This window comes from Saccostrea echinata, unplaced genomic scaffold (assembly GCF_033153115.1).
Source record: "Saccostrea echinata isolate AGI-Se365-2 ecotype Australia unplaced genomic scaffold, CSIRO_AGI_Sech_v1 ptg000007l, whole genome shotgun sequence".
Classification (NCBI taxonomy): Eukaryota; Metazoa; Mollusca; class Bivalvia; order Ostreida; family Ostreidae; genus Saccostrea; species Saccostrea echinata.
In genome coordinates, this window is record NW_026889756.1 from 1,601,505 (window position 1) to 1,624,726 (window position 23,222).

The following is a 23,222-nucleotide window of genomic DNA, read 5'->3' on the forward strand; positions in this document are numbered from 1 at the left end:
ACGTGGAGCACGCTTTTGCGTACTGAATCAACTGGGAAACATAAACCCCATATGTAGGTGATAATGTTATATTGCTACAAAATAAAGGGAATTGAAGTCATTACGTTTATCATAAAGGTTTGTTTTAAGGTTACCAATAGCGTCTTTTCTGGTAAAATATCAAAATATGAAACAAATGTGTCAGACTCTATGTTATCTTTTATTTCACGTTCACTGGTATGTATCTGAGTCGACATATGAGTGGAAGTAACTATTGATAATTGGTGATACGTCGTCGAAATATCTTAATTGATCTGAAGGCCACATCAAGTGTCATTCTTCTCATAAGAAAGATTTATTTAACAAATTCTGCTTCATTTTAATACAATAACAGGTTTGCTTATAACGGGCGCAACTATTACCTATGGGAATTATGACGAATTGTTGGAAGACTTGGTCTCCAAAAACTACACAGATATTGTCAATCAAAAACTCATCTTTTTCACTTTTACTTAAGAGCACTTCAGAGTCTACAATCAGAATGTTTTTAAACAAAATAATTTTGCAAATGACCAATGACAAGGCAAATAAATTTACGAGTTCCACTTTTATTTAAAGAGCAGCTGTCTACATGTATAATGTCAAAAACCTGGAAAAATTAATGTATCGTGGAGGATTGTTTTATAAAGTGTTGAAAAGTCGTACGTTTTGATGTTAATTATTTTTTGTAAAACTGTGATTTCAAATTTTCTAAAAGTCCCTTGGAGTTTTCAAGTATCCACATCTAATTTACAACACTCCTCAAAAATATCGTTTTGCAGTACTCCTGTATAATCTCTTTGTTAAGCCATTATCTATGTTGTACTCCATATGATTCATGAAACCATTGATTTACTATCAACGCGAGACTCTAATTCTGAGAGGTGAAAGAAAAAAGTATTTGCAATATACATGTAGCAGGGGGATTTTAGATAACAAAATCTCCCTGACGACACCTATGAAAGTATGATCAAAACGTTTACACGTTCTTGATTTGGATGTTTGCAAAGCAGTGATGTACATGTCAACAAATATTTTTATTGTTTTTAAAATAAATAAGGAAAATATGAACTCAAAGTCCAAATGATTCAAACATTTGAGGAAAAAATGCATACTTTAATTTATATCATTTGTCATATCGGCCCAAGAGGCCTTGAACTGTTATGCAAAAGAAATGGATTATAGTTTGTAGTTAACCTATTTAAATATTTTCAATTTTAATATAATACTTATTTTTTTCCTAGGCAGCTGATCCCATATCTGTTCTATGGCATATTTGTTTTATTTGTTGATCTTTTTCAGATTCATCTCAATTCTTTATCTTCAAATAGTTCATTTCAAATCAGGAACCAAAGATATTCATCAAATGTATTTCTTGGAAAATTACTCAGAACAGGACTTTGCGCATTGAGTTATAAAATATAACAGAAATATCTTAATCACTCTCTTTGGAAAAAAAACAGTACCTAAGAAAAAAAAATTCAATTAATAAACAGCATGGAAAATTTCATTTATAATCTAGAGGCTTTCATCTGGGAGCTGTGTAGCACTGTTTTCATGAATAATTTTTATGTGTCAAGTTGTCAATACTCATATTTATACTTTTACTGTAGTAGTTATTTCTCCAGTTTCGGTTTAGTATTTATTATTAAATGGTTATTATTATCTATATTGTAGCATTTGCAACTTTAGTCTTTTGAAGAACTAACTTCCTGTTTGAGAGCAACATTCAGACGTATCGATGTTTGGTGTTTCAATACTATTTAAAAATATGAATGGTGTAGTGTCATTCAATCCGACTTCATGAACAATAACACTTTTGAAAATCGTTATTAGTGTAAATAAACCAATGTGCAATTTCTCAGCAGGAGAGAGATATATCGCCAATGACACTTCTATCTAGTCAATTTAGTCCGTTTTTTTCTATGTGAATAAAATATTAAGTGCTTTAAGTTTTTCTTAAATTATGACCTTTAGATATATTGCATTACAGTGCCCCTCCCTTTTTTTTAATTGATTATGGAAAAAAAGAACTAATAACAAATTCTATACGGACAGCACTCTGATTTACTTAATTTTTCAACATTATATTATGCAGGCGATTTTTTTTTTTCGATTTCGGAAACAACGAATTTAAAATTTTCAATTAAAAAAATCTTATCATAATATAAACCAAGCTTGCTTTAAAAAAAACCTTTGAGTAAATCATCAATAATGAATTTCTATCATGGATACTGTTTCAAAAAAATTTAATGTAATTTTTATTTTAGATAATTAACGAATGTAATTTGTTTTCAGTTCTACAACATTTTTAGGCATGCAATTTTATTATATACCAACAGAAATGACGCAAACGGGGCATATATATTTTATGAAAAGGATCAGTCATAATTTGAAATTGTCTTTTTTTTATAATTTTTTGATCTTATAATCTCATGCTATTCCAGTTAGTAACCATTTTTACATTATTCAACATACTCAAAGCAAAATTTATGTACACAAACTTTTCAACATCGTCTCGGCATTTTCTTTTTTTATCCGAACGTCATCAAAAAAAAAACTGAAATGGGCCTCAAGGGTTCGAAAATGGGAAAAAAAAGCATGAATCTTCAAGTTCAGGGCATAGTTATTCTCTGAAATGAGCTCATAAAACATGCTGCTCGGAAGGAAGCCTCCGTAAAACATTTACATTAAAATGTCAAAAGACATATAGAATTATAGAAAGGACATGCCATGACCGGCAAAACCATTTCGAATAACTGCTAAGCAGCCAACATAAACAGTTAGCTCATAATCATTAAGAGAATATGACCAACAAATTTTTTTTTCCAGACCATGATATGCAAGCATATAAGGAACAACTAAAGCTCATTTTATTCCCTGTAATGAAACATTCTTAAAGGATCAAAAAGTTTTCTTAACAATCGAAAGGAAGATACATGTAGTTACATCTGATCCTTTAATTTCATATTTCCTTTTATTTTTTCATGGTTTGTTTGTCATTGATTTTTGAATACTACTCCTTGTCTTCATTTTTATTTATGTTAGAGAACAAAGGTATTTCTCTTTTTCCTTTGCTGATAAACAAAAGATGATTCAGCTTTGTAGACTCATGTACATTTTCTTTTAGAAAGAAACAGTTTATAATTAATTTGAGACAGTCCTGAATTTTGAAGCATGAAAATTAATTATTCTTTTTCTTTCTCTTTTATTTCTTCAGATAAAATTTTCCTCTAAATGTTTCTGTTTAAATGTATGCAAAAGGACGGACTTTTTTCACGGTCAATGGGTTGAAAACATTTTGCAGTAAGTAATTAGAATGAAATCTAAACCAAAAATGTTGGCGAAAATATTTGTAAATTTCCACTGAAGGGGAATCCCGGCCGGGGTTTAAAGGTCCACTTTTACCATTGAAATTACGTCAGTCTATATGGAACATGAATATTTAATGCATTTCTTGTAGGTCACGTATTATTTCCAATAATTTTACTTCCTGCTCTTGAATTGCGAAAAAGCAAATAAAACTTTTTTGTACAAATGTTTACCATATATATTTTTTCAAGAATCCTAAAGGAAAATAAATGATCAATTACTCAATGAATTTATAATTTTTATGAATAATTGTCTTTGAAATATTTGTGAAATCCATTTTTTGTAATTATTTCTTTTTAATCCTGACCATTTTTCTTTATTGACATAAATTGATTTTTCTTTTTCGTTTCCATAGTATTTCTGGTATGCTAGTTAAACGATATTAATCATTCCTTTAAAAGAAATGCTTGTTTTCAACTGCAAAGAAGCGGCTGCAATGGACGCTATATTTCTTATTCATATTCCCTGCCTAATGCCCTTTTCACTATTTGTATTGTTTATAGATTTCTGAGATAGATCACTGTTCGTATATCTTCACCTTTTATATTGTATTAGTAATACTGTAAAGAGGATAGTACAAAAACATGATTAATATAAAAAGTTTCTCTCTCTCTCTCTCTCTCTCTCTCTCTCTCTCTCTCTCTCTTCAAAACCCCACAAAATATTCTTCAAAACAATATATTGACGACATAAAGTGCAAATGTTCACAATACACACGGTCGTCGCCGACAACAATATCTGCTTTGATGTGTGACTGAACATTTTGTCGTCGTCCAAGGAAGGTTTGTCTCAGCATATATTGTCGCCAGTGACAATATGTACCGATGGATGACAATGCGTACTGTTATCGTAGGTACAAATATTCACCAGCGACAATATATACAAAACATCAATATATGCCGTCACAGGGCCCCCATCTTGGTGTTAATTTTGGAAAAGTTTTCTTTCTGCATTCCTTTGATTAATTAAGAAATAAGGTATCATTTTTAAACATCTATCGGGATATAAATCCAGGTTGGTACGAGATCAAATTTACCATAAAGCTCTTCGGGCTTTATGAAAATTTGATCTCGTGACCAACCCGTATTTATATCCCGATAGATGTTTAAAAATGATAATACCGTATTACATGTACTTATTTTTACATTTGTGACTTATTCATATTTTATATGTGCCTGATTATAATTTTCAACGTATAAAGTAATTTATTTTTCAAACTTAACGGCTCCTGTTTAATCCACTGATTGCGCGTCGACCCTTTATGACGTCATTGAGAAATTATGTCGAACGTTTATGACGTGAGGAACACGTGGTTATACGGACATAGATACACATTGCTTCCAATGGTGTTATATAAAGGAAAGAATTTTCAAATGTAAATATTCTTTAATATAGCTATCAATAATATCAAGCATTGCACTCGCAAATGATGATTAAGGAAAACTGAAACAACAATAATAATTAAACATAATCAAGGTTGTAATATTAGTACATGTATATGAATATACACCCAAAAATCGAAATTACGGACACCGGGTAGCATCAATCACATGTTTCCTTATTAGATGTTCAGATGGAAGGAGTGTCAATCTCTCGATTGAGGATACTGAACTGATCTGTAGACCCTTAAACTTCTAGATACCCAAATTCATTTCAGAGACTTAAGGGATTAAGGGATCAAATCTGGTATAACTGGTCAACAGGTGATATATATACAAAATACATGGTTACTGTCTTGAAATATAAGCGATATTTGGGCGAGGGTAAGAAAACGAGATAGAGAGCGAGGCTTGCCGAGCCCTCTATCATGTTTTCGACCCGAGCCCAAATATCGCTTATATTTCAAGACAGTATCGATGTATTTTGTTTATCCTGCAACATATTTTTACATGACCTTCGAAACGAGCTATTTTCAATCGATTTAGGTACATCTCTGCAGTTGAATCTAAGACGCCATGGCGTAAACATTGCAATATTCATGACGTCACAATGCTTTTAGAACGTCGGAATACATCCACGAGGCTTTCTTAGGGCATTGACCGAATAAAGCTGTGGTTTATTACGTTACCTTTATTAGGTCAATGCAAGGGGTAGTTGCAGGATAAAAACATCTCCTAGTCACCTGAGCTGATATCTGTTGTTTCTGTTGTTCTGTTGTTATTCTAAAGGGATGTCATGAAACTGTGAAATAAAAGACAAAAAGGCTAAAAACATCATTTAACATGTTGGTATATTCTATCATTTTTCTCTGCCTTTTTCCATTGCAGTATTGATTATTGCTCTCTCTAGCTTCCTAGGAGGTACGCCAATGACGAGGAAATAAAATTACAGAATAATAAGTCTCGAGTAGGTATTCAACCTAAAATTATTCATTTGAATTTGAACAGAAGTCAATGCCTCTAAAGTATGTAATTTAAATTTCGTCTTCAGATTTCGACTTCTTGTCAATATTTGAAACTCTGTGATTGGTGTTCAATACTGTAAAAAAGGTATTTAAAGAACATATTAGCACCAGGACTAAATTTAATACGATGTGTAGTGAGAAGCATCTTCGCAGCTATGTTAAGGCTGTCCGAAGGCTTAATACGCATTAGATATACTTTATTTTATTTTCAGCTATGTGTTGATTTTAATTTGTAATCTATGCAAACATACACAGTTAGGTTGTAAAGAGAGTTGAATATGGTATTATAAAAAGCATTTTTGGGATGTCACATGACTGTGTTGATCACGTGACGGACACTTATAAAGTTTCTTAAATGTTGCACAAAAATCGCATCAGCACAAGTGAAAAACAAAATTTTTGTGAACGGCTTGTTACATAAATCAATTAAACGTATTCTTGGGTATATATAAAGTGCTGGGGGCAAGTCTGAATTTTATTTCGTAAGAAAATATTTCACGAGAAATTCAACTTACCCACATACAAGGGGTCATTTTCCACTCTTCATCGCAATTTATACAAAATGGGATAAATAACATACAATCCCCCAGCAACATTCAGTTAGAGGACATATTTCTCCAGTAGATTCACACAGAATATCTTCAATTAATCCTTATTATTCACTTGTGCCAGTCTAATATATATAAGATTTGTAAATTCTAACTCTGTCTACGGACGTGTAAGGGGGAGCATTTCACATTCGTTTTTGTAATTATTTGAATACGTACATGTTAGACAAGAAAAGGGAATAACGACATTATACTGCTAATATTCACCACCATAACAGCCTTAAAACAACAATCTAGACACATGTTTTAAACATCAACGTTAAAAAATCCTACATGTGATGTGAAAGGAATGTAAAAGTTATGACACTTTCCCCATCATGTCTGCTCAAATTTGCAGTGACTTGACGTCATATGCCATTATGACGTCATATCTAGGTAGTTCAGAGAAGTTACTACGGCTGGTACACTTGATACACTATGACATTCTTCGGACAGCCTTATCCTAGCCGCGTTTAAGCATAAGTAGAAAAATACTTTTTTATTACTTTAATGAACACACAAGAGCAAATCTAAAAAGAGGTATGTCTTTTTTAAATAAAGATTATTTATGTTAATTATCATGCTAAGAAATAATATGATAGAATTGTTTATGCAAACCTGTGCAAGAATGTCCGTGTTTGAAAGTCCTATTAATTATTATCATTAATTATTTAAATCAAATAAATATTTTAACTCATTGAAATCATTTATTTATTGTAATGTAGCTTATCTCTACGTTTCTTTATATTTTGGTTGTTTGATAACAATAAAAGAAAAAGAAAAAGAAAGTTATTACTTAAAGTTCATACATAAACTTTTTTAATTTGCCGCACTTCATTTTATGCGTGTGTGTGTGCGTATGTGTGTGTGTGTGTGGGGGGGGGGGGGGGGTATTATAACGAGCGAAATATTTCAGTGTTTCAATATATATGCATTTTTGGGTTAGAATCATCAAATTATTTTATCACATCTTAGCCTGAATGAAATTTGTCATAGTCTCTGAAGGCACTACAATTCCAGACTATATGTACCATCTGGGAACAACATGTTCGGTAATTTTATGTCAGTCAATACCTACAGGTATAATTGTAATATTCATTTTTAGGACGTAAACATAAATAAGATGACTTTTTTCTTTATAGATTCAAAAAGAAAGTTTTTGACAAATATTTCAAGGCTATAGATATAAATGTTAGTATTAATTGATTGAAAACACTACTCCTACAGTGCCTTGTTAATTGTTTCATAGTAAGAAAAGTAGAAATGAGAGTATTTTAATAATCGCTACCGAGCTTATTATAATGTTCTTTTAAATAAACATTGTACCACAAGTATAGCATGTTCAACCATACTATATTTTGTTATTTATAAATAAAAGTTACCATGTTTTGTATACTTACGAAATGTTTATAAATGTTTTCACCATATGTTCTGATATGCCTGGTAAATTATGGTAAAAGGGGGTATAGAAACTAATTATTCTCTTTTCTTCGTTTACCAACAAGCGTTTTAAATGTCCTGCACTTTAGAGTATATGCAATTTAGGATTAGTGTTTCATGCTTTATTTTAGCAGTAATCAAAAAAGCACAGCGTTTTAAATGTAATATTCAGAGCTTAGATAAAAAACTTGGAGGGTATTTAATTCATTGTGTCTATGGGGAGGATGAAGCATGTTATCTGCTTCAATTTTCAGTGTATTTAAAGGAATTATGTACCAAAATCATTGAGAGAAGAAGTAATAAAAAGATAATGTTAAAAATAAATGAAATCTATTTTATTATTTCGGTAGGCATGATATTGCATACATTTATTTAAAATGAAATATATGGAGACAACGAACAGCATTCAAGCTCAAAAGTCCATTAAACAATACAAAATAGGAGCAGAGCAAACACGGACCTCCAAACATCAGACGTGGGATCAGGTGCCATGGAGGAGTGAGCATCCCCTGCCGACCGGTCACACCCGCCGTGTGCTCATTGTCATGATCGGGAAATAACGGAAAAATCCGTCGATATTTCAGCGTGCAAACAATGGCCCAACAACTAGTATGAAAAACACCAGTCAGCATTTGACTCAGTGATAAATTGTATTTGCTGACAAGGTCACTGCATCGACCATAGAACTTACGAAATGATGACTTTAAACGAGACAGCTGATATTCTTGTTTCATCAACTTGTTTGTCAATAATTTACCTCGTTTAAGAAATTGTTCACACGTAGATCATGCTCTTGCGTATCGAATCAACTCAGATATATATAAAATAAAAAGATTAAATATTGGTAATTATGGTGGCATATCTCTGCCCTCTACATGCAAGATATCATAAATTATGTTAACATGCAATATGATTATATAGACATACGACTTATTTATGTCAACATGCAAAATAATCATGTTGACATGCAAGTTACTAATCTCTCTAGAGCGTAATTTTAATGTCGGTAGACTTACTATATTACATCATACAATAAGATACAACAATACTATGTTGACATGCGACTTATTAACATTAACCTGCTACATAATTATGTAGACATGCAACTTATTTATATCAATGTGCAAGATGCAGTACCCCCCCCCCCTCCCCCGAAAAAGTTACTATATATATACGTCACGGTCCATACATATCAAAACCAAGAGAAAAAAGTTATTACTTAGAAAAAAAAGTTTCAAGTACAAAAGTTGTAGCTTAAAAACAAAACTTTCAATCCATACATATTAAGGTCAATATCTAGAAAATGAGTTAGACTGTCTTTTAACTGTTACATCCTTTATGACGCCAAAAATTTCTCAGTACTTATGGAAATAATAGTATCTTTCAATAGAATTCGTTTTCAAAATTTTAAAAAATCTGTATTAACCGATTTGGATCTTAAACCTAAGAAAAAAAAAATGTCATTCATGTGTTCAAACAAAGGTCCCAGTCCGTACATGTTAAACCTTTCAGAAACACTTCAGTATCACTACCTCCACGTGGAAACATACTAGAAACACGGGATGAAACTATTCCATTTAGATAACTGAAAAGATACTGAAAGGTGACCAAAAGAACGTTCTCTACTATAAAGTCACCGTTTCAGACCTTTAAGTCAACTTTCTGTTGACTCAATGGCCCAGTTTCAAACCAAAAAAGTATTGCATAATGTCATAACATATATTGGAAGCAGTTAAAACGGAACTGACACGATTAGATGAATCTTGTTCTAAAAATCAATTTAAATTAAAATTCAGATTTTCTTGTAAACTAAAAGAAAAATATTCTGATTACCAGAAACAGCATATTTGTAATTATTGCAGATTCCCTATTATTCAAACAAACAACAGATATTATTTTGCTTGTTTAATTTGGCGCTTCTGGCCGCGGTGATCAATTTGCTGGGGCTACCACAGGGCTGCCCCACAATCAACAATCAATACAAAAAATGTGACGACCCAAATCGGGCGGATCATGCACTGGGTAGGTCACAAGTGCATGAACGTCACCAATTCAATTATCAATCAAGTTCAATCAATAAATCATCAATCAATCAAGTTCAATCAATCAATCAATTCAATATCAATCAAGTCAACTGCTTGTCAATTACAAGCCAGTGCACAAATTCAAATCTTGAATTTCAATTTACATGTGCAATAGGATAAACAATGGAATGAGCGTAAGAATATGTGTTGCACTCCTCCAGTTGCGTTGAGGTGCGACGGAATACGCAAACACATAGAATTACCACCGCGACATCGGTTGAAGTGGACGCTGTATTCAGCAGGCAGTCATCACGGAATACGTTAACACACAGAATTCACCACCTTGACATGGGCTGATGTGGACGCTGGACCAATCAGGCTGTATTTACGGAATGCGCAAACACACAAAATTCACCATCGGCACATAGGCTGATGTAGGTTCTGGACCAAGCAAGCTGTCCCTACGGAATATGCGAACACGCCTAATCCACCACCGCGACATAGGCTGTTGTGGAAGCTGGGCGAAGCAGGCAGTCTTCAGCTACAATGACATAACAAAAGCAGCAGTATTTGTTCTAAAAACAAGAGGAGGGTGGGTGGGTAAAATTTAAATCATTGCCACAATTTAACTTCCAAAAATTTTCCATGACCTTACCGTTTAATCGATTCTTCGAGAAAGGATGTAGAAAAGAACTTATTATTAGACTATATACAAATGGACCTAAATTATCCGGAATGATAGCTTGTAACTAAGGGTGAAAATTTATATTTATCCGAATGTACGTAACTTATCCGGAATAGATAAATATTACTAGAGTTACTGAAATAAACTCACTTATCCGAGACCAGGCTCGTATAAGTGGTAATATGTTTTGTTTTATGTTTCAGTTTAGGCAGGTTATGAATGAGATATTGTCCTGCTGATATATATGCCCATGCATGTTGAATATGCCGTAACGAGAAAATGTCCACAAAAATATTATGGATTTTTATTATCTTTATACAGTCATCGCGTACGTATTTTGATTTCACAATTATGCTTTAATACATTTTTTTTAAATTCAAATACGTATCTTTTAATAATACTTTACAATAATAATATTGAGTAAGAGCAAGCTGCTAAAATAATCTCAGTTCTTCCAAACAACATTGCTTTCACTTATTCATTTTACGATTTTTCTATGTTAAAACTTCGAAAGTTTGTCAAGATCCTTGCTTAGACGGGAATGTGTTTGAACTGGGAGACTTGTCGAAGCGATCGCCCTCATACGCCATGGATTCCACTCCTCTGTGTGATAGATATCTGGCAGAGGGGTGGTATAGAGCTAAAACTTCTGTGATGTCTACGTCAGCACCAAGCCTCGGGTACTGTGGAACACTTTATCCATTTTGGAAACAAGGTACAGTCCCTGAAACGTTCTACTTTCCCATTTTTCCGTTCGCTCACCGTTCGTTCACCGTTCGTTCAGCGTGCGTTCACCGTTCGTTCAGCGTGCGTTCACCGTTCGCTCTCCGTTCACAGTTTTGCGTTCACCGTTCACCGTGCGCTCGCGTTCACCGTTCACAAAGCGTTCAGCGTTCGCTCTTCGTTCCGTTCACTTTGCGTTCACCTTGCGTTCAGCGTTCACCTATCGTTCAGTTGTCATTGCCATTCGGAACTCCCAAGTGAAAGGACTTATCTTTTTGTAGGTAAAGAGTTACAGATTTTTTAATTTAATACTAACAAATCGTGTTTGAAGAATCATTATTTCATGGGGGAAAATATCTAAGATATATATTTTTATTATTCTAACTTAGCTATTAGGTTATTTATTAAATTACTCTGGAAAAAAAATGTTGTTATAAGCACATCCTGTACCTATGTAGAACGATGCTGATATATTAAATTTAACTAAGGCCAATGTGCAAATACTTCAAGCACTGCAACATTTTGATGTTTTGTTAAAGACGACAAATCGTTAATGGAGATATAATTATCCAAGTCAAATAATTACGCAGCAAAATTACGAAAATATTTATTTCTAACGCGTTTTTTTATTCAATTACTACAGAAAATATGATAGAACTAGTTCTGAGACTTATACATAGTACTGCGGATATCCTCTTTGGAGCGAATTAAATTGATAGTGTGTTTAAAGGAAATATTTATTTAAAATGTAATGCACTACAGAATATTCGCTACTATAATACATGTATGTAAAGGCTATAGTTATAGAGAAAAAATCTTTCTTCACCGTAACTTTATATGATTGCTATTCGATATGATTAATACCCCCCCCCCCCTTTTCCCCTAAATCGGTTACGTAGTCAGTACTGTATTTCCAGAAAATTTTAATTAACCTGTTAAAAAAAAGTTGAGGTCTTTTTTAGAACAAAAATTTCAGTCTCAAAACAAACATGCATCTAAAAAAGTCACAAAACAATAGTAGTTCAAAATGTACACGTGTCGGCGGTGGTATTTGAAATTGGCAGAGAGTATGTTTCAAATTCAAGTGTTAATGCCCAACATATTTTATTCACTAATTATTCAAATGTTGGTATCAAATCTAGAAATGATAAAAATAAATGTTATAACTTGTTGGAAATACTCGCACTTCGTCTTCGATGTGACGAAACTTTCACACCTGCACAGTGTCGAATGATTTTGATTGACAGGAGAAGCACGTGGACTTCGAGTGAACTTGAAGCAGGAAAATAAAAACGAGTAATACTGTCAAACAGATGGATAAGATTTGTTGATAAAAAAAAAGTTACTTTCACTGTCTAATATATTTAGAAAAAAATATCAGAGTTATTGTTTGATATAGGTGCAAACATTTAGTGAAGCCTGAAAGGAAGGGGGGGGGGGGGGGCTAAAACGGAATATCTCTCTCTCTCTCTCATTTGTCTGTTTGATAAAAATTATAACAGCATATTACTTAAATATCAAGTTCTGAAAATTGATGTATCTTTGTATTATCTTGTCTGAGTATAATCACGGCCATCTACAGATACATGTAGAAGTCTGCTCAATAAATCATCATGAAAAATAGAAATGACATATAATATATTATTGTATTAAAAATTTAAAATACGAGCGTATAAATGCAAAACGTCCACTGACCTTTGTAATTAATTTTTTTTTTATTACTTTACATGAAATCGCCTTGACACGGAGATACATATATGAATGGATGTTACAATCGCTTTAATTCATTCTATAAGTCAGAAGTTTTCTCTGATTTGTTATCAAATAAGAATAAACATTTTTATTTTCCAACTAAAAAAATATCTTTTATACTTCAGCGTTCGGTAACAATTGCAATGTTTTAATGCGTTAAAAATCGTGTGATTAAAAACGTAATGTGCATGAATCGTCTTTCTTAGGACAATTTTGGAGAATTTATTTTATTTACTTATTTATTCATTCATTTATTGGTTTACTTATTTTTTTTTTTTTTTTAATTTTGGCACCTGACATTATAATACAATAAAATAGTTTCAATGCAAGGAAAAGATCAGAGGCATTCCGAATATATCGTTCATCTTGCGTTCACCGTTCGTTCACCGTTCACTTTGCGTTCGCGTTTGCGCTCCGTTCGCGTTCTGCGTTCGCTCACCGTTCACCGTTCACACATCGTTCACCAAGTTGCGTTCAGCGTTCACACATCGTTCACTCACCGTTCGCTCTGCGTTCGTTCACCGTTCGTTCAGCGTTCGTTCAGCGTTCGCTCACCGTTCAAGTGGGAAAGTAGAACGTTTCAGGGACTGTACTAAAACTGTCCTTTGAGTTTGCATATTTTATTAATTTAAATAGTAGAGCCTTACATACCTCAAATGAGGTATTTGAATAAAACATTCATTTTAAATATACGTTCATCTGCCCCAAAGACTTTTCCGATTTCTTTCTTATATTAACGCCACCTTTCTTTACAACCCTGACAAACAATACTATTAGTAAAATATACATGTACTTTACATTTATTGGTATTAAAGGTATTACTATTTTAAATCAAGCATTTTAACATGAGTTTCAAATCACTATGCATTCTTCTCTTCAATTGCTAACTTTTTATTGAAAGAAAAGTTATACATATTTTTTTTTTTTATTAAAAGAAATTTTTTAATAATATAGTAGTCTCAGATTATTTCCAATAATTGCATCATTGAAATGTGAAAGGTAAAGATAACGGACAGTGATCGATCTCAAAAATCCATTAAAAAAAAACAAATATGTGAAAAAGGCATAAAACACGGACCCATGGAATTTCCAGAGGTGAGATAAGGTGCCTTGGAGGAATAAGCATCCCCTGTTGACCGATCACACCCGCCGTGAGCCCTATATATTGACCAGGTACTACGAAACTATCCGTAGTCAAATTCAGTATAAAAGCAAAGACATAAGACGTCACCCATACATGAGGAAGGCTGGGTCTTTAAATCGCAAAGGAATGTTTTTAACTTGAGCTTCCTATTAGATCAAAGCGATAAAGTATTTACTATGGTTACTTTCATACTGATAAACTGCTATACCTTTGTAGTAAGAATTCAGATGTGTTCAAAGTATCAATTCCTTTGATAAGAATAGGGCCAATGTTATTTTTAATAATAATACCTATGCAATTTGAGGGCAGTTATTATGATTTACAAAGCTAGAATTATAAACATTTTCACAACTTTTTCAATAAGTAAATCTTGGAATTAATGTTAAACACGGTAGTGATTTTTTTTTCTTCTTAGCTCAAGTGTGCAAGGTGGCCTTCAGTTTGAACTTTAATAAATTATGATCAAGTTTCGATTTGTCAAATGTTCAATTATTTAAATTTTTTGATTTTAAATTAATGATTCAATTAATATTCTTTTTAGATCCAGTACCAGCAGACGGTGTAATACAAACTATGACAGCCTGTGAAGTGGGACTTTCCGATAACTGTGAAAAGCAATATTCAATTGATGTCAAAAACTATACTACATTCCTAGTTTATAAACTGAAATCTCTGGATGCTTGTAATTCTGCCTACTGTTTTGGTATTTCTTAATTAAATTCATTTAAATTTGATCTATATTCATTTATAATTAGATTGACATGTAAAGCATATTCATTTATTATATATAAATTTCCCTCGAATTATCTAATAAGAACTATTCATATCACATTTCAAAGTGAGTTTAAAAAAAGAAATCCTTTGTAAATATTTTTAATATTCTTGTTATTTCAGAGCTTGACAGTGACTGTAAGTTATGATCAATTTTTACCAGTATTTTTTTAAGTAGATTGGAAAATTGATATTTTATGATAAGTGATATTGTGAGAAAGTCAACTGTTTACTTAATATTTTGAATATTTTTCTTGCACAAAACTAGATTAATACATTAGAAATCACTTTCCACAAATCTTCATGTTCTAGATCTGTTTGTTTCTAAGCACTTTTCAGGGCATATTCATTATCCAAATGGCCGTATTATAAATGAATATGAAGGTAACCAACAGTAATCAAGCTCAAAAGTCTGTTGAAACAATACAAAATGGAGCAGAGCAAACATGGACCTCTGAAACATCAGAAGTTGGATCAGGTGCTACGGAGGAATAGGCATCTCTTTCCAACCAGTCACACCCACCGTGTACTCCTTGTCTTGGCAAAGAAAAACTCGTTTACAATTCAGTGTTTAAATAATGGCCTAACAATTTGTAATAAAAAACGTCAGTCAACATTTTACTTAATCATGAACTGTTTTTGCTGACAAGGTCATTGTATAGACCATAGAATTTAGAAATAATGTCTTTAAACGTGATTTTTGATATTGTTGTTTCATTAACTTATATGTCAACAGCTAGCCTCGTTTTCGAAATTGTTCGTACGTGGAGCGGGCCCCCTTCGCATTGAAACAACCTGAAAACACAAACCTCACTAACGTCACACTCAGGGAAGAAATGGTATATTGCTACATAAATAAGGGAAGTTAACAAAAGAACACAACATACCAAGCCACATTTTGAATTCAAACAATTATCTGTATTAGATTGTTGAGTGGTTGTATTTTGTTTAACGTCCCGCTCGAGAATTTTTCACTCATATGGAGACGCCACCACTTGCCGGTGGAAAGCTGCAAATTTTGTCCTATACTCGATGTACCAAATTAAAGAGATCAAATATAAAGCGTTGGGAAAAAAAAACTAAGTGCAGATAAAAACATTTTTCATTCTTCTAATACTATTCTCGTGGGCGAAGAGATTACCTTAATGATTATTGAGAATATTGTCTGTTAATTCATTGTTGGTATCTTTTAAATAATACCAATCACTCTGTTTATAAGAAACCAACTCGGAAATGAAAAACGAACTTAAATAAATGAGTTTTATATCGTATCTATTCTAAATCTACAAATTCCTTTACATTATAGATTAAATTTGTGAAATTATTGTAAAAAGAAATTTTGTTGAATTTTTGTTTAAAAGGGTTTGAATTACTGTAGAATCATCATTGTTCTTGGGGGATCAACGTTCTTAGATTTTATTGGAAATCCTTACACAAGAATTATCGTACGAACGAAACGCACATACCTGTAGCGCAGTTGATTTATCTATCTAAATAAAATATGCAAGTTACCAACGAAATTACGTCCCAACGAACCGGTAGAATTTTGGTTATCCATAAACATTGACCTCAAGGAACAATAATGATTCCATAGTAATGCAAGTCAATCAAAATACCTGCCACATTAATCAGACTATATAAAAACGATCAATTTTAGTTAACTATGGTACAAGTGACTAAACACATTATAATACGCAATACCTATATATAAGCAAATCAAAATTTTCACGATGTTTTGATTGTTAATTCAAATTTACGCTTTACAAATGTATAATGTCGTGAGCAGATGGTCTTGCATGATAACTAAACTCAAAGTTTCCTCAAATATATTGTGATTAACAGTATAACGCAAAGCTCAAGGTTTGAATTAATCATAAGGAAGATATCATTATCTAGAATACATGATTACACTATCATATTATTGTTTTTTTTTTTTTTTGTTTTTTTTTACAATTGTATTAGGGACATTCACATTAAACTATATTTTAATCTCTAAGCTGAGATTGAATACAAATTGGTTCTTAAATGTACCATCTGAATTGAACCCTTTTCTTCATGCTTTATACAATGACAGTACATGTATATCTGATCTAAAGGTGCAAATTTAAGACGAATTATCTTAATGTTTATTTATTTATGATTTTGCTTTGAAATTCCTTAATTGTAGTGAATTTGTAGAATTCCCTGATTTCATTGATATAAGTAAAAGAGACAAGTTTCTTTATGTAGGTGTTAATGTTTCTGTGGGAAACGTTCAGGTTTCTTATCACAATATCTCATGGAAGGAGGAAGACCACGAAACGATACCAGGTTTAAAGCGATACGACCCTTTTGTAAATTTGAAGTGTTCATTTACCCCTGCTGATGAAGAGATGTTCTACTATATAAACTGGTACGCTGACAACGAAACTATTCTCACTGGTCAAATTGTGGATAAGGCATCTGTAGAGAATGCAATCCTATCAGCAGAACACCTGAACAGTGCTACCATAAAGATTGGAGTCTGGGTAGGTCACTTTTGAATTCAGAGGTAGCTGTATTTTTTAAAATGATTATATTTACGTTCTTTTTTTTTTTTTTTTTGCTGCAGATACACTGTGTTGTCGGAGCTATAAAAACAGAAAACAAACAACCATGTTCCTCAACATCTAGTGGCTTATTTTATGCTGGAATAGAGGTACATTTTAGGGGTTTTTTTTTTACTGTGGAAATAGTTTAGATATTCCTTTACACTTTTCGATATTTTCTAAATGACACCGATTAAACACTTTCGTTTCAGATTTTAACTCACACTCTTACAATTGAAAGACAGGGTAAAGCCACCGTAATGCTTCGTCCGACTATTCCATTTGCTTCTCAAACAATTCAAACTCCAGACGGTGTGCAGAGTACCTCAAAATTAGTAATAAGGATGTCATTTCCAGGAAACTCCGAGGCTAAATGTAAAGCTAGAGGTGATCTGGTTGATTGCTCAAAGACAATAGATGCTTACACTTTTAATGAAAAGGACAAATATGAAGATTCTACAAACTGGAAAAAAGTATACACCATAGATGTTTTTAATTCTGACGAGGAGAATTATTATTTAAATGACCATCGACTTGTCTTGCGACTGGAAACAAACAGTCCTGCAGGGAACGGTGCTAAGATATTTTCTGACATTGTCTTCCCAGATGTTCACGTACGCTTTCCATATATATATATATATATATATATATATATATATATATATATATATATATATATATATATATATATATATATATATATATATATATATATATATATATATATATAGTTTCTTTTACTTTTATGAAAGAATTTATCTCTCAAGCAGTCAAACTTGATCATACGGTTATGCTTATTAAGGTCAAGATCTAGTAAATGAAAGGTGCCTACAGATTTCTCAAATTTGCGAAATAAATTCCTTTAATGATGCTTTATAACTTTAGCTTGGTCAAATAAGGTGTTTCCGGGCATAATTTGTAGATGGACAAGACGAAAAATCAAACTGTCATTTTCAATGAAAAATTAAGAAAACCAGTCATGAATACGGGAGTTTTTTTATCAGACAAAGGAAATGTGTCCAGATTGCCTACAGTCTCTCAGAAAAAGATAATTTGTATGTTCTTGGCCTCTTCTTTAAAATAATATGAAATTGAATATAGGTATCGGGATTACTTTTCACATGATTTCAAATTGAATTCCATGAAAATACTTTATTTTCTACACAATTCTATTAGAACCGTGAAGTACGGGAAAAAGAAAGTTAAAATTGATTATGACGTCATAGTGGATCTAGCACCAAAAAGTTAGTCTAAGGTCATTTACTAGATCCTGACCTTAAGGGTTTTTTTTTTTGGCATTATTAGGTCAACATAATAGAATCAAAGAACGAATGGAAAGGAAAGCGTTGCAGTTCTTATGCTGATCCACATCAAACAACCTTTGACGGATAGTAAGCCTTAAATGTTAAACGATATCAGCAAACACTTGTTTTAGATATATTACTTGTAATATACTTAAGTGTTCTCTATATATCTAAGAGAGACATTTTATTCATTTAATTCATTTTGTATCTGATACAATCTTGTAATACGATTTTAGTGCCTATGAGTGCCAGGATACAGGATGTATAACTGGAAAGACGTATATATTTTATAGAAATGAAAACCATCTGCAAGAAGTGAGTGATATTAAGAGTACTTAAAAAGATAAATACCCTTCATATTTTATTTAAGAAAAAGGCCAGTTTCTTTTAAACTAGAGAAAAGTTACAATAATTGTCATATGCTTAGAATTATTGATATTATCTGTCTGTCTGTCTAACTTTCTGTCTGTCGTTCTGTCCATCCACCAATCCATCTAGTAAACTTATTTTCTTTCTTTTTGTTAGTCAGAATAATTTGTTGGTTCAGATAAACAAGATATTGATATTTACATTGAACAGTTTAATTCTTTTATAATAATCACTTCTCGGTATGCCATTTTAGGTTCAGGTGCGTCATGAGAATTGCTGGGGTAGACCAAGATGCGTGTGTGCTGTTGCAGCTCGATCAGGACAGGATGTTTTTACAATAGATGCATGTTACAAGAGACAATACATCAATTTTCCTATCTGTAATGACAACTCTTTAAAGGTTATCAAGGAAACAGATAAGAGTTATAAGGTTTGTTTACTCATGATATATTTAAAAATAAAACAGTGTAATTAAAATTAGTAATTTTTTTTTTATTTTACTCTATCTTTACTTATCATCTCAAATGGAATAAAGAATAAACGTATCAGAAAACATATATTATTTTGTTTCAGATCATATTTCCAACGGGAACGAGTGCTAGGATTTGGCTTTACAACTATGGAAGTTCATTCTGGTACATAAACGTAGAAATATATCCAACAATCGCTGACGTAGGAAGTACTTCTGGGCTGTGTGGGATGTTGGACAATGACTACACTAATGATCTTAAGCGACGAAATGGGGTCCAGGATAATGTTAACTCGTACAGCTATTGGTCACCACCTGATGATTTCTCTAATTCGTGGAGGTTACAATAAGATTTATTTTCCATAGTGTTGGACATCAAGTCTTTGCGATGTTTTTAACCTAAATTTCATTCAGCCTTAGCTTTTTCATTCTGATAAAACTAGCTTATTGCTACATTTAAAAAAAAATCTATTTCTTGTAATAATCTAATTATTTTGCATTCAAGACTACCAGATGGAAGCACGGAAGACATCCTGTCCAATAGAGAGAGTGTTTTCGACAACCTTGCTCCGCTTTCTACTTACTTCCACAAACTCTGTACATGTGACAGAGGCAATACGTATTGTAGTTACAGACAGTACTCGGAATGCAAGACAGGAATTAGAGGAAAGGAATACCACTGTGTTCTACACAGCAGTCCACGACGAAAAAGAGATATCTCCTTTCTTTCGAAATATACACGAAATATACAACAGTCTAAAAATATCCTACAAGTAATTATCTATAATCATAAGCTGCTTATTTGATTGATTCTTTATTTTGATGAAAGTTTTCGGTTTAAAAAATATTATATTTTATGATTATGAAACATACGCTTAAATGGATGTCTTTCATGTTTTCCAGAGAGAAAAAAGACAAGTAATTAGTGAAAATGAAGCAATTGATATCTGTCAAGAAGCCTTCCAAAAGTCTTCGCACTATGACGCATGTCTTCAAGTTGTTCCCAATTTCAGCAATGAGAGCTTGGTGAACTGCATAAATGATTTATCTGTAAGTTTTCATGCGCATTATTTCATTAATGACAGTTCAAAAATCATTCCCTAATTATTTCAATGATTAAAAAATGTGCTGTGATAGAACTGATACGTATTTATTTATAAAGATGACTGGGAACGAGAATCTGACCACGTTACATGTGGACACAGCTCTTGGACAATGTCAGGCTTATATCTTGTTAAACTCAACGCTGGAGAAAGAGCAACCTGAGGTGACCATAAATATTGTAAATTTATGCCAGAACAATTGCAGCAATAGAGGCATTTGTTCAAGAGGTAAATGGACTCCTATACACACGAGCATAAAAATAAAGTAGAACATATCAATATTGGCAATATATAAAGTACTAAAATCCTATGAAAACTTACAATTGTTTACAGGAAACTGTACCTGTGATTATGGTTTTGGCGGCAGTGACTGTTCGTTTGATACCTTGTCACCACCAACAATAACTAGAATTTCTGACGACGGTTTATGCGATAAATCAGAGGAATCCTGTGAGGATATCACGTTGTACGGCCAATATTTTCTTGAAAACATGAGGACCACTTGTTACATGAGCAGACGAGAGGTTAAATTAAATCGTGAAATTCGCATAATCATCTCTCTCTCTCTCTCTCTCTCTCTCTCTCTCTCTCTCTCTCGGGTCTGAAGTTAATCAATAATTAGCTTTTAAATGTTTTATCTTTAAACCCTGCATGTTTGTATTTTAGCTGTCCGAAACAAATACTGTTTCAGCTCAGGAGAAGTACACTGTTAACCTTGAGGAAAGAACTTTGTATGAGGGATATTGTAAGCTTGAGTATGCAACTACACCTTCTTGGGTCACATTTTTTACATTCAACATATCAAATGATGGAAATCAATTCTCCAATTCGTTTGAGGTTTATGTTTATCAGTCCAAGTGTCAGATATTCAACAACGATACTGGAAGTGTCAACTTCACTTTGCAGGTCAGTACAAACGCTGTACAGTTTTCTTCCTTTCATGTGATTTAATTTATATTTATATGTTTATTGTGTCTAATTTAGGATGGATATTGTTTCATCAATGGAAGCTGTATTCAGAGAGGAGAATTCCAAAGCAATGATTCATGTTTACAATGTGACCCATCAGAAGACAAATTTGGTTGGACATTGGGTATATCTAATTTTACTTCCGGACATAAAATCATTTCATATTGTACATAGTGTAAATTTTTATGTTCTAATATAAACATATCTTATATCTAAAAAGTGTAGTATCAGTTGCATCAAGAATAAATGCACTTTAAAAATTCATCTTTGCAGATTGCGAACGAAATGTTTCAACATCAACAGCAATAGTCAGAACATCTGCAACAACAATTTCTTCAACAGAACAAACAATTTTTACATCAACTTTTAGCATTTCGTCCACATCAACAGCTAAACAGACCACAGATTCGAATACGATCATGACTTCTACATCGACGATACAACCAATCCCTTTAACTACGCCAATCCAACATGGAACATCTCAGTCTTTCGTAACATTATCTTCCGAAAACACCATGGGTTCCATAATGACAACCGAGAGAGATCGTAACACAACAAACGAAGTACAGACATCATCAACGGCAACATCAACCACTAGAGAAACGAAATCGTCCACTTCAGTGACAAATCCCACAACATCCCCTTCTACAGTAACAGATCCCACAACATCCCCTTCTACAGTGACAAATCCCACAACATCCCCTTCTACAGTGACAAATCCCACAACATCCCCTTCTACAGTGACAAATCCCACAACATCCCCTTCTATAGTGACAAATCCCACAACATCCCCTTCTACATCACCAACAACACCTGCAGCCATTACTACTGACAATTTCGTAAATCCTTCAAATACAAGGGATACGCCCATTAATCCTCCAGGAAGTAAAGAAAACCAAAATATAAGTCAGGATAAAGAATTTTCGGATGAAACCATTGTATTGATAGCAGCAGTTGGAATCGTTGCAATAAAATAATAGCCATCGCAGGATATATGGTGAAATCCAAATGTCAGAAAAATACAAGGTAATAAAATCAAAATAATCAGATTTCAATTTTTTTTTTTTTTTTTTTTTTTGGGGGGGGGGGGGTGAAATTATTTTATTCATTGAGCAAAAAGAAAATTTACCGGAGAAAAAACTTAATATACAAGGTTTAAGGCATTATTATAGATCAAGGCTTAAATTCAACTTATTACAGGGGAGATGGCCATGTGTCAACGTCTAATCTCCAAACTGATGATGAGGTTAACATCTACCCAGACAACAAGGGTGTGGCATCACGAATGAACTTCCAATCCGATAACCTATTTCAGTTTGAATCCAAGGAAGAAATGTATTCCAGGCCACCTTCTGCTACTTCCATGAGAAGGGATCCACCTACTAATAATCTGAGTAGTATATACAACCAGCAGCACCTCGATAAACTATTCAGTGTCAATCAATAAAGTGTGCATATAGAGTTGTAAAAAGGCAAACTCACTCTTTCTTATTTAATCTCCTAATTATAATCTATAAAGTT

The 23,222-nt window shown here is 32.8% G+C and overlaps 1 protein-coding gene across 1 annotated transcript; it reads left to right on the forward strand.

Annotated features, from left to right (window-relative positions):
* Positions 1 to 11,118: 11,118 nt before the first annotated feature.
* On the forward strand, positions 11,119 to 23,151 carry LOC133180597 (von Willebrand factor D and EGF domain-containing protein-like). Its single transcript, XM_061315074.1, has 19 exons — positions 11,119 to 11,245; positions 14,691 to 14,852; positions 15,044 to 15,058; positions 17,150 to 17,427; positions 17,511 to 17,597; positions 17,700 to 18,101; positions 18,793 to 18,878; positions 19,028 to 19,106; positions 19,414 to 19,590; positions 19,734 to 19,969; positions 20,135 to 20,402; positions 20,533 to 20,679; positions 20,792 to 20,960; positions 21,066 to 21,256; positions 21,399 to 21,638; positions 21,717 to 21,825; positions 21,975 to 22,540; positions 22,633 to 22,727; positions 22,902 to 23,151. The coding sequence occupies exons 1-19, from the start codon at positions 11,119 to 11,121 to the stop codon at positions 23,146 to 23,148; spliced, it is 3,681 nt and encodes a 1,226-aa protein (XP_061171058.1). The 3' UTR covers positions 23,149 to 23,151.
* The last annotated feature ends 71 nt before the right edge of the window (positions 23,152 to 23,222 follow it).

What these genes read in the sequence shown, in the direction of transcription:
- LOC133180597 (XM_061315074.1), top strand. Translation starts at nt 11,119, where the DNA reads ATGGATTCCACTCCTCTGTGTGATAGATATCTGGCAGAGGGGTGGTAT. An exon ending in CAAACAACCTTTGACGGATA is followed by an intron (nt 18,879 to 19,027) that starts GTAAGCCTTAAA and finishes ATACGATTTTAG; the next exon opens with TGCCTATGAGTGCCAGGATA. An exon ending in CAAATTTGGTTGGACATTGG is followed by an intron (nt 21,826 to 21,974) that starts GTATATCTAATT and finishes TCATCTTTGCAG; the next exon opens with ATTGCGAACGAAATGTTTCA.